At 45.5% G+C, this 11,853-nt stretch overlaps 1 protein-coding gene across 1 annotated transcript in view; it reads left to right on the top strand.

Moving 5' to 3' along the window:
* The first annotated feature begins 4,628 nt into the window (after positions 1 to 4,628).
* LOC120867441 (protoheme IX farnesyltransferase, mitochondrial) overlaps positions 4,629 to 11,853 on the top strand; it is a 107,808-nt gene continuing 100,583 nt past the window's right edge. The window contains exons 1-3 of the mRNA XM_040245940.1: positions 4,629 to 4,765; positions 9,337 to 9,470; positions 11,214 to 11,535. Coding sequence (XP_040101874.1) covers positions 4,723 to 4,765; positions 9,337 to 9,470; positions 11,214 to 11,535 — 499 coding nt within the window. The 5' untranslated portion in view covers positions 4,629 to 4,722. The remainder of the gene's footprint in view (positions 4,766 to 9,336; positions 9,471 to 11,213; positions 11,536 to 11,853) is intronic.

Here is an 11,853-nt window from a genome sequence, read left to right as displayed (position 1 = left end):
TTTGGAAAGCGCAACAGAATTGATGTGGTGGAACTGGTATTGGTATTCCTGTTCTATAAACACAGAAACTGAGGCCAGAGGAAATTGAACCCAAGTCAGAAAATGCAAAATCGAATAATTTTGGGGGGCTGGACTTCAATAACTTCACTTGTTTGATGAAATGTGAAACTCGACTAGTAGGGAAAAGGCCAGATAATGAGGACTCTATAATACATAAAATATGGGAGACGGCCCAGAATTAGGATTAAGAACACATGCCTTGGAAATCAGGCAGGTTTAAATTCTAGTTGTGGTACATGCTTTCTAGCTATGTGAACTAGGAAAAATTATTTCTTTTAAAATCTTTTAAGATCTCAAGCTCATCTTCTGAAAATGAGAATGACACACAGCTGGGTTCCTGTGAAAGGTAAATGTCATGTTAAGGAACTTAACACACAGTAAGTGCTAAAGAAATGGCATGCTTTTGCAAACATGCATTGATACTTACTTCAAAAAAAAATCAATATCTTCATCTTCTGCTATTGTTTTAAAGGTACAAATGTAGGGGAAAAGAAGGTCCATAGATGAGAACTAGTAACTAACTTTAGAAAAGATGTAATTGTTTATATTTTCCTAGTAGCTTGCTAATCAGTTTTGTTCTGAGAATCTTGATTTCCTACTGCTGTTTTTAAGGTACAAATGCAGGGAGGTTATCATGCCTCCATAGATGAGAACAAGTAACTAAATTTAGAAAAGATGTGATGTTTATGCTTTTCTAGTAGTTTGCTAATTCTTTTTTTTTTTTTTTTCTGAGAATAACCTTTCTGGGATCCTTCTTATTAATTTTAGTGAATCTCCTTGTACCTTGGGATTCTCCAGTTTAACGTCAACAGGTCACTTACCAGAACACGTAAGAACGGTTTTTAAGAGTTCCTGGTAGCTAACAGAAACCTACGTGTTTATGGATGCTCTTTATGCGTAACGATTTTCCCAACCGGTGGTGCCTAATAGGATTTGTTTCCTGCGACACTTGGAACATCTTACCATATTCTTCACCAGGCTTCAAGATTCTGAGCAGGAGGAAACCCGGAAACGAATGCTTTCCTGATGTGGACATTCTGACATCAGCAAAGGAACTGGGTACACATTCAACAGCCAAGAAACAAGACAGGAAGCTAGTTTGCACAAAATTGCCTCTTTTATTTGCATGTCATTTAAACCACTGTGGATCGACATCCTAGGGGAAACAGCCACCCTACTGAGTCTGTGCTACTTTTGTGAGACGCAATATGCGTCTCAGCCGTCTGGAACAATCTGGGCTGTTTCTCCACGTCGTCTTCCTCAGCAAGGTCTGGGGCAGGACCCTCAGCTCCCAGGTCCCACTTGTGACTGTATCATCTGGGATGCAATGAGCGGGAAACCCAGGAAGCGGCTTGAGCAGAACAGTCCACTTGCAGCCAAGCTCCAGTGGTGCCCCAGCAATTTCATCCAGAACCTGGGCTCTCTTTTCACACCCTGCCTCCCTCAGCAGCTTGTTTCATCATTTCACAGCTGTGAGGCGGCTCAGCGCTGCTTCCTAGGGAGGAAAAGTAGGGGAAAGGCCCAGAGCCCTGCCCATGCGTGCCCAGCTTCAGTGTTAAAGGAGATTATTCCCAGCCACCTTGACTGAGCGAGAGCTTCTCTTTCTCTCTCTGGGACCAGAACTGGGTCACAAGGCCTCCCGGGCTGTCAGAAACTCAAGGCAAGTGTGACTGAGATTCTCTGACGGACTGGAGGGAGGCACTTGTGACTCATTTCCTGGGCTGCCTGTACTGCTTTCCCGAATATCAGAGTCTGCTGATTAAAGGCCACAGCAGGGAACAGAGTTAACTCTAGTGCATTCCCCTGCTGCGTTTCCTTTTCTTGCATTCCTGAACTTCTCTTTTCCACTTCTAATATCCCCAAGCTCCCGGATGGAATCAGCCCTGGCGTGGAGAGCTGGAAAAGGTCACAGCTGAGGGGTAATGTCTGACTGGATTGATCTTGCACCAGGATCCCTACTGGTCACCTTGGAGGAATTAAGTGAAACGAGGAGCCGATCTAGGTTATTCGAACTTGGAGGAGGTGGACTACTACACTTATAGACTTCCCAGGTGGCTCAGCAGTAAAGAACCTGCCTGCCAATGCAGGAGACAAGGGTTATCCCTAAGTAGGGAAGATGTCCTGGAGAAGGAAATGGCAACCCACTCCAGAATCCTCGCCTGGGAAATCTCATGGACACAGGAACCTGCATGGAGTCACAACGAGTCGGACACGACTTAGCGACTAAATAACCACCACCACCACCTGTACACTTACAGCAGAACAGCTGTTCACCTGAGAACTCACAGAGCTTCTCTGTCCTGGCTCCAAACTTACCCTGATTCTGGGCCTGCGGTGCTATCATCGGGAGTCTGCAAACCACATTAGCAGGCTCGCCATGCCCACTGCTCTGCTCTGCCAAGGGACAGCGATGCCTGAGGGTGGAGGGGAGGGGCTCCCAGGCTCCTTCCTTCCTTCCTCCCACCTGTGGCTTCAGGGTGCATCCCTCCACTGCTTCTTCATCCCATTAGCAGCGGCAGAGGCCGCATGCAGCTTTCCTAACAACGGAAGTTCTCGCTTGGTCGGGTGGGCATTGAGACCAGAGCACTGGTAGAACGGCAGTTCCTCCTGGTTTCTACACTGTGATAATCTGGAACTTGTCCCTGTCTCCCAGGCACAGACGCAGGAGTGCTTCCGGAAGCTGCTACCTGGGTGACACCTTAAGAGTTCTTTTTTTGCCTTTTCTATGACCTGGATAACAACTCTGTATGTGTTCATCTCTATGCTAAATTCTACTGGGGCAATTTCCGTCTCTGACCTGATTTGACTCAGTGGCATTGCTATGAAGCCACGGGCAAAGGAAAGGGGCTTAACTTCCAGAAATATCCTTGGTTCCCAACACCAGAGCTGCCTACTCTGACTACAGTCAACTTTACTAAGCCTCCAGAGAGGGCAAGTGAAGCCACTGCTTATCATTACATTGTGGCCCTGAACACACACACCCATACACACACACCCATACACACACACACCCACCCAGGAGCCGTGAGGCGTGAGCAGAGCTTCCCCCGCCCTCCCAGGGAGCCCAGCTCCTGAAGTACCTGAGCATCCACCTTTTCCGGGGGGCCCTTTCTAAGCAGGAGGCCTCCCTCAAGCAAGACGCAAACAAGGCCTGTCTTGTCACCACCTATTCTGTTGGTGAGTTGGTATGTCTTCATTTCTCCATTTAGGAGTGGAATGGCTGAGTCATGTGACAGCCCCTTAACTTTCTGAAAACCTGCCAGACTGTTTTCAAAGACAGCTCCACCATTTTCCACTCCCATCCGTGGCATACTAGGCTTCCAGTTTCCCCACACTCTCATTTCGGTGTTATCTCTTATCTGTACTTTTGACTGGGGCCACCTCAAGGAGCATGAAGTGATATCTAAAGGAGATTTTAAGTAATATTTCTCTTACGGCTAATGATGTACACCTCTTCTCTTCGCACTCTTCTTGTATATTTTCTTTGGAAAAACTCTATTCATATCCTTTGCCTATCCTTAGGCTTTGAAATCTATTTTGCTTTTAGAAAGATAGCTCTGTGTCAACTGAGTGTATCCTGCATTTTAGGTTAGGATTTTGTCTACAGAAAGCTAGGTCTTTATCTATTGCAGTAAATTCATCAAGGCTTTGAAAGAGTTAGCATCTACTCAGATGACCCACCTACAACCTTATCACTGAAGACAGAGAAACTACCCTCCTAGAAAGTTACCTATTTCTCTCTCTCCTCTTTCAGATACTGAATCTCTCTCCTTCAGTGCACTGTTACTTGCAGAAATCCAACACCAAAACCAGACGAAGAGAGAGCTGCTGACCACTGCCCTCCTAACCAGGGCACAGATGTTAACTTAGTTCTTAGCCGTGGCAGGCTTCTGGCTGGCTACCTACTGCAGAGACATCTTTTAATTCTCTCAACCATCTTAAAGAATATATACTATTAGGATCTGCGTCGTGCAGCGACAAAGCCGAGGTTCAGGGGACTTGGGCCATTTGCTTAACAGGTCAGAAGGCCAGAAGGTGCAGCCAGGGATACAGAGGTCACTCCAGAGCCCGAAATCTTAAAACTCTGCACGCACCTTTCTCATCCCGGGATGCTCAGACGATTCCTCGGGGTGGCTCGGGGTCCAGGAGCCCGAGTTCATCGTTTCCCGCCTTAACGGCGACTATGGTAACTCTGTAATTGACGGTGCGGGAAGGTGGAGGCACCGTCCCCAGAACCATTTCCTCCTGGCGGTCCAGAAGGACCAGGAAGTAACTGCAAGCGGCCCGCGAGCAGCCCCCGGCCGGCCCAGCCCAGCCTAGCACCAGGCCCCTCGGGTCCCGCCAGGGATGCCGGCCTCGGGGCAGGAGGCGGGGGCTCGCCGTCGCGCGCAGCCTTTCCTCGGAAGCCTCGGCCACCCCCGGGTACCTCGCGTCCGCGCGAAAAAAACCTCAGACCCCGGCCCCTCTGCCCCGGGGCCACTCCGCCCTGCGGTCTCCCTAACCCCAGCCGCAGCTCTTCACTTCCGCCTCGCGCCTGCCGGAAGTGACGAACCGGACGCGTCGCTCTTCCCACGGGGGGGCGGGGAAGGAAGATGGCGGCGCCCAGCAACCGGTGAGGAGTGAGGACGCGGGGTTCCCAGGGGGTGGCTGGACTCTTGCGTGATGGCCGCATCCCCGCACACTCTCTCCTCACGCCTCCTGACAGGTACTGCACCCCAGCTCGGGCACGGATTTGGGGAAATTATTTTCTCGTTGCCACGTGCTACACCGTGGTTCCTCCTGTCTGCAACCTTGAGAGCCCTTGGCGAGGTCGGCTGGGGCATCGGTGAGGGAAGTGATCTACGGGGCTGCCTGAAGTGAAGGGGCCTCGGAGCTAGGGCCTAGCCTTGCATTGGGGTTCCGGTGGTCCGCATACCGCGTCCATCTCCTAGCCGCCGGAGGTGGGTAGGGGAGGCGATGTCTGGTGCTTCTTTCAGTTTTCGGAGGCTGGAGGCTCAGGAGAGAGGAACCTGGGGGCTCCCCGAGCCTCTTGGCTTCTCAGGGCCATAGGTTCTAGCGATGTGTAAGTTACTCGTGCGTTGCACTTGTAAGAACCTGGCAAGTGCTCAGCTTCCCCGCCGCCCCACCGCCCCCAACCCGGAAGCCTTGTTCCAATATAAAGGGTCATGATGACAATAATAAAGACGGTGACCACCTCGGACTGCGGGCCATAACCGTCTCCCGCCCCCCAGGCTTTTGTCTTTCTACCATTATCGTGGTCCCTGATGTAATCCCACCAGGCCCACCTGTCACAATTACATGTTTAGTGTAGATGTGCTTTCTTGCCCTTTGGCTGGGTCTCAGCCCGAATGTTTCCTGTTAAGAGAGGCTTGAGCACACTATCTAGGTAGAACCCCTGGCCCTCTCTTATCACATCACCCTCTTTCCTTCATTATGGTTAGAACAGCCTTTGATTGCTTACTTATAACTGATTCACTGTGTGTTTCTCCCAACTGCAAGATTGAATCTCGTAAAGGCTGGGATGGTCTCTCTCTGGCTCATCTCTGTGTCTCTAGTGCCCGAAGCAATACCTGGTGTGCATTGTTGGTGCTGAGTAATTATTTATGAATGAATGAAATTCGTCCTGATGGAGACATTAAAGTGGAGGTTGGGCATTGTCTTGTCCCAGTAGTTTAGGGTGATAACTGATGTGTGAGAAATGTGTCACTGCTTGTCCATATTCAAGATGGACTCCCTTTGGAAATCCCAGAAACTTTTGTTATTGGCTGAGCCACGGGACTTGTGAGGTCTTAGTTGCCCAACCAGGGATCAAACTCAGGCCTATGGCAGTAAAAGATTGGAGTCCTAAACACTGGACCTTCAGTGGAATTCCCATCTGGCAATATTGATCACAATTACTCTGAAATTCCTTTCTCTTCTTTTCTCCTAATACTGTTATTCTGTGTGTCTCTTTTGGCTGTGTGATCTCAGGGCATATCAACTTTATTTTCTGGAATTGAGTTTACTCCTCTATAAACGGAGGCTGTTCAGCTAGATGATCTCAAAGGTCTCTTCTGGTTCAAAGGGCGCGAGGAGGGTGAGAAGTGGGACTGTGTACAGATGATGAAAACAAGATTGGCCGAGATTTGAGCATTGTTGTACCTGGGGGATCAGTAATGGGGGCTCATTGGATTCTTCTGCTGTTGCATATGATTGGAATTTTCCACGATGAAACATTTTATTTGAAGGGTCTGTGGTTCTTTTTGAATTTGTTACCTTCTCTCATCCCTGACTGTGAGTGTTCGATTCTGACCTGAGACACTCATTCTCAGAGAGCTCATCCTTTCTTAGTGCTGGAATTATCTCCTCTGTAGGGAGGTTTTTTCCAGCATGCATTGCTCAAGATGGGGTTCTTTTCTGCTTTCATTTCTGTATTTTCAGCTTCCTATAGGACAGATCTACCTCACTACTCAGAATTCCCCAGTTCAGGAAGTGGGCTGCTTGTGGTTCAAACGGTTTGTTGCTGGATCTGTCTTTTTGATGCTGGTATGGGAGGAATTAATAGACAGCTTGGCTTCCTGAAGGTATGAACCAAAAGATCTGCTCTTAAGTGGTCTATGCAGCCTGCTGTGATACACTGGGAAGATATACTGCTGGGGCCGAAAGGTACACTGGGACTGTATCAGGCGTCTACATGCCCTCCTGGGTTTCGTCATGCCCAACTGTTCTTCAAAAGCTTAACAGTGTTTTATAGCCATTGAAAACTTTCAGAACCTTTCCATTTCATATCCATGCACTTCATTTTTAAAGCCCTACAATCTTGACTCAGTGTTGATGGTGAATAATGGATGTGATCATTTGTGTCCTGCTTTTTAATGCATTTGTTATAAGCCATGTGTACCTTCAAACTTATATTTCTTTACACAGGGCCAAAATGGCTTTAAATTTCTGGACATTGATTGTTTTGACTAATTGAAGTATTTTCATCATTTAAAAGTGCTGTTTCCAAGCTGGTTTTATTTCCATAAAGTCTCATTTTTAATCCACATAATCTTGAGAGATATTTTCCAAGATGGTTCTTTTCCTCCCAGGAACATACACTTCTCACTGGACCAGTGGAACTCACAACTGGTTTTGCAATTAAGGTGTAGAATGATAAAACTTGGTGTCTTCTTGACATAACCTTTTAATATTGAAATTCTGTTATCCCAGAGAACAATGTCAAGGCAAGAAAGGAAAAATACATACCATTAAAAAAAGATAGACTAAAAAAAGAGGACTAAATTCAAAGGAAATTTCAATCAGTGGACTGATTTCAACACTACCATTCCTTTCTATACACATACACAGACACCACATATTCATGGATGTGGAAAATAAGCATGTCGTATTTACCCGAGGGCCGAGGATATGATTTCAGTGAAGAGGGGACTTATCTCCAGTCTAAAATAATTGCTGTGGTTACCATGGGGTGGTGATAGCTCTCCTTCCCCGTGTCCAGGTGAGCGATGTGGGCAACCAAGTCATCAGCCCTCATCTCATTCTTATATGGAACACAGTCTGCTAGCTGTTGTATCAGAGGTCAGGATGGAGTCCCAGCTTTCAATGAACTAAAAAAAAAAAAAAGATGTAGAAACAATCTGCATTAAGAAGTGCTACAAAAAAGAGTATAAAATGTTAGACTACTTGAAAGAAACTTCGACATTTGACAGGCAGAGTGGAAACAGGACGCTGCAAGCAAGGAGATGCATAAACAAAGATGAGCAAACTGAAACCATGGGGCAGGACAGTGAGTCACACGTACATGATTGGGCAAATGATGTATATTCTAGGCTTCAGAAAGAAACCGTCTGGCTCTGTGGGACTGGGATTGGAGAGGAAAGGAGTTAACCAAAGTCAGGACAAGTGGTTTGCATCCGACAACTCCACGGTATCCAAGTGTGAGATGATAAGGGTCTGTATCTCTCAGCGGCAGGGAAAGAAGTGGACAGATTTGACCAGTGTTTCCGAGTTGACTGGAGCTGATGGTTATTAGGTGATGAAGGAAGAGTTCAAGGTGGTCTTGGAATCTCACGTAGGCGATGGTTTTATCTGCAGTAGAGGACAGAGTAGAGATAAGGGTGAGACTAAAGTGTTCTGAGAGACATTACAAGCCATCCACGTGGAGATCCTCAGCAGATGGAAACAGGCATAGCAACTCTAGAAATGGCTTGGAGATTAAAAATTACCTTAGGGTTTCAGGAATGGAGAAGTGATGGGTGGATGAGAACCGGGAGTCCTTAGGGTCATGGAAGCCACAGGAGAAAAGACTTAAAAGAAGGGGGTGGTGGGGGGAATGTCTGTGCTGTGCTCCTGTCGGAGGCTTTCCCAGGATGAGGCTTTACACAGAAGCACTGGGTTTGTTGACATTTGAGAGAAGGTTTAGAGACGAATGACTAAAAGCCACATTTGGATACACCGAAAATAGCTTCTTCCTAACAACTTGATAGGGTCATACTTTAGTGAGAGCAATTTCCTCTGTCTTTTAGTTGGCTTACCCGATATGGCCAAAATATTAATCTGAAATTTATTTTCCGGTTTACTCTTATTTCTTGGAGGAGGAAATGGCAACCCGCTCCAGTATTCTTGCTTGGAGAATCCCATGGACGGAGAAGCCTGGTGGGTTACAGTCCATGGGGTTGAAAAGAGTTGGACACGACTGTGCGACTTCACTCACTTTATGGTTATTTATTGAGAAAAATTGGGCTTCTCATTTTATCCTCTTTAGAAAGTGACCAAGCTGATTGTTTTACATTTGATTCTCTAAGAGGTTGATGGCTTGGTCATTTCAACCTTTGATGTAATAAAAGCATAATTATCCTGAGGGCTTCCCTGCTGGCTCAGACAGTGAAGAATCTGCCTGCAATGCAGGAGAGCCAGGTTTAATCCCTGGGTCAGAAAGATCCCCTAGAGAAGAGAATGGCTACCCACTCCAGTATTCTTGCCTGGAGAATCCCTTGGACAGAGGAGCTTGGCAAGCTACAGTTCATGGGGTCGCAAAGAGTTGGACACAACTGAGTGACTAACACTTTCACTTTTAATGATCCTGAGATGAACAAGTTCCCTAACTCTGCTGGAGAATTATACTCGGACAGTGAGCAGGGCCGATCAATAACTGTTCATTCATCAGTCTGGATCAGATCATTTCAGAGTTCAGACCCATCACACATGCATTGCCCACCGGGGTGCTGGCTCTGCTTCTGGGTAGGTCCAGTCATCGCTTGGTGAGATATAATTTTTTTCCTCTTTCTTTGATAGGCTGGGGAGGAAGATGCATCTGGTATCTAGAAAGAAGAGCCATGCGAGAGTCATCTCGTAGATTCCTGCATCTTCTCAGGAACGTCAATCAGCAGTGGGTCACATTTCAACACGTTAACTTCCTCCGGCGCATGGTAGGTTCAGAAGACCATGCTCACTGGGCTCTCTGCCTTTACTTTCCCTGTTCAAGGGGATTTCAGAAATTCCTTTTGTCAGAAGAGCTGCAACAAGTACTCTTTGAAAAAGACTTTTATTTCCTGCCCTCTTAAGTTTTTCCACAACGTTAATCCCTTGTTTTGATTATGCTTAACTGAAACCAGAATAACTCTGGTGTCTTGAGTTTTAAAGTATGATCTCGACCTTATTGATTAAGTCTGGAGAAAGATGGAAAGCTGCTTGCATGTTTTGAGTAGGCCACAGTTAGGAAAAGCTGAACTGTTATAATTCATCTTTTTAAATTCTTTAAAGTTCTGTGAATACATCAGTAATACAGAAATAATTGCGTCAAAAGTAGGTCCTCCCTGTTATTTTACATCAGCAGTGAGATTCAAACGTGCACTTCTGAACAGATTCAAACAAATTGAGTTCTTGTGATTTTCTAGGCATTTTACAGTGGATGTTCATAATATAGCTCAGTCTGTTTGTAGACCTTGGACCAGATTGACTCCGTGTTGTCGTCAGCATGGTAACTTAACATTTGCCACTTTCTCAAATCATAAAGTATCATAGAATGAAGAAGCCACAGCTAAAAACTCATAATTTCAGTGCAAGCATGAAAGAATAGCAAATTCATAATCTGAAGTCCTATTTGACATTTCTCTTATCTTTTTTTTTAACCTTACAATGTCCATTTTAGCTTTTAAAATCTTTTAACTTAATAAAACTCATTTTGATGAGAGATTTTAGTCTCCAATAATAATCAGACTTGTAAACTTGGGGATGGAGGATAATGGATATTTAGAAGAGAAACTCAAATACATAGGATGCTTTTTATATGTAAACAGAACTCTGAATTCATTCCTGAGTTTGTAACTCCTTCCTCAGACAAGTGTATGTAATTTCAAGCCTTGGCGATGTAATTGGGAAAAGTCATTTAGCTAGTTATCAGGAAAGGGCTTCAGTTCTAGGAGCGTCTGTAACTAACTAGTTTTATATTCTTGGCTCTGTCAGATTGTTTCCAAGCCTTGGTTTCCTCATTTGAAAGTTAAAGTAAGCGATACTAGTAACGATCTGTCTTCTTTCACAAGTTTTGAGAAGACTGAATGAGATATGTCTCCTATAAACTCTAAGGATATATGTTGTTTAAAACTGTAAAGTGCCTCATGGATGTTAGCCACAGTTACTCCTTTTTGCTAGTAAGTAACAGAGGTTGTCTGAGTCTTCAGCCCAATTCTCTCCACACACACACTGCCCTGATGGTACTGAGCCCTGGGTTGTGGTCCCCTTGGAGCCTCTCTGCACTGCTGGCTGGGCAACAAGGAAAGTCAGCAGGTTGACTTGGGCTCTTGAGTCTAGAAAACTTTTGCACTGTATTTGGTATGTTAAACCTGCAACTCTGAGTCTTATGTCAGGGGAAATCCTGGGGGAGATGAATAAGAAATCAATTGATCTTTCTTTCTGGGAACTTAAACCCCTAGGATTTTTTCTAAGTCATAGAATCTGAAAACCAGTTAATTGTCCTCTCCATATCTTAGTAGAGTGACCCCCATGTAACACACTCTAATAGTTATTTCAGTGAGTATTTATAGAGGTGCAGGAAAATCTTTTAAGTACTGTAGAAGTCGGACTGATGTAAAGTGTTACTGAACAACCACTTAAGAGCATTTTGGGCCGCAGTTTCCTAAGTTATGTGTACCTTTTTTTTTTTTTCAATTCAGTATGTCACACAACTAAACAGAAGCCTCAAGCAGCAAATAAAACCAAAGCCAGAACCAGCAGAATCTCCTTTCCTTGAAAAAACTTCTTTGGATGAGGCCAAAGCAGAAATATGCGAGATGAGACCTCTTGTACCCTCCAGCCTATCTCTGTCCAGAAAGCCAAGTGAAAAAGCGCTGATAGAACTAGAACCCACCTCAGTAACTGAGGGCTCCATAGCTCTGGGGAAAGAGACGAAAGAAGAGAAGCAGTGGAAAGAGATGAAGCTCCGTGCAGATGATTTGCCAGGAATTCTGGCCCGGCTGTCCAAAATCAAACTCACAGGTACTTTGGAATTTTTTTTGGTCTCGTCAGTCTTACTTGAAACTATTCTTTTAGTTAAACAAACTAATTTTATTACTGCCCCAAAGGAATATTTTAAACTGCAGGTCCTCTTTTAGTATTTTTTCCTCTCTTCAACTTAACTGGGATTTGAAATCAAATTTTTGGTTTTGTTTATGCAGAATTGTAAGTAGTATTACCCTGAACATCTTGTGGGCTTCCTTGGTGGCTCAGTGGTAGAGAATATGCCTCCCAGTGCAGGAAACTTGGGTTCAGTCCCTGGATGCAGCGGATCCCCTGGAGAAGGGAATGGCAACCCAC

The sequence above is a fragment of the Oryx dammah genome, unplaced genomic scaffold (assembly GCF_014754425.2).
Source record: "Oryx dammah isolate SB20612 unplaced genomic scaffold, SCBI_Odam_1.1 HiC_scaffold_8, whole genome shotgun sequence".
NCBI classification, from domain to species: Eukaryota; Metazoa; Chordata; class Mammalia; order Artiodactyla; family Bovidae; genus Oryx; species Oryx dammah.
Note: the sequence above shows the minus strand (reverse complement) of the source record. Positions and strands in the feature narration are given on the sequence as shown.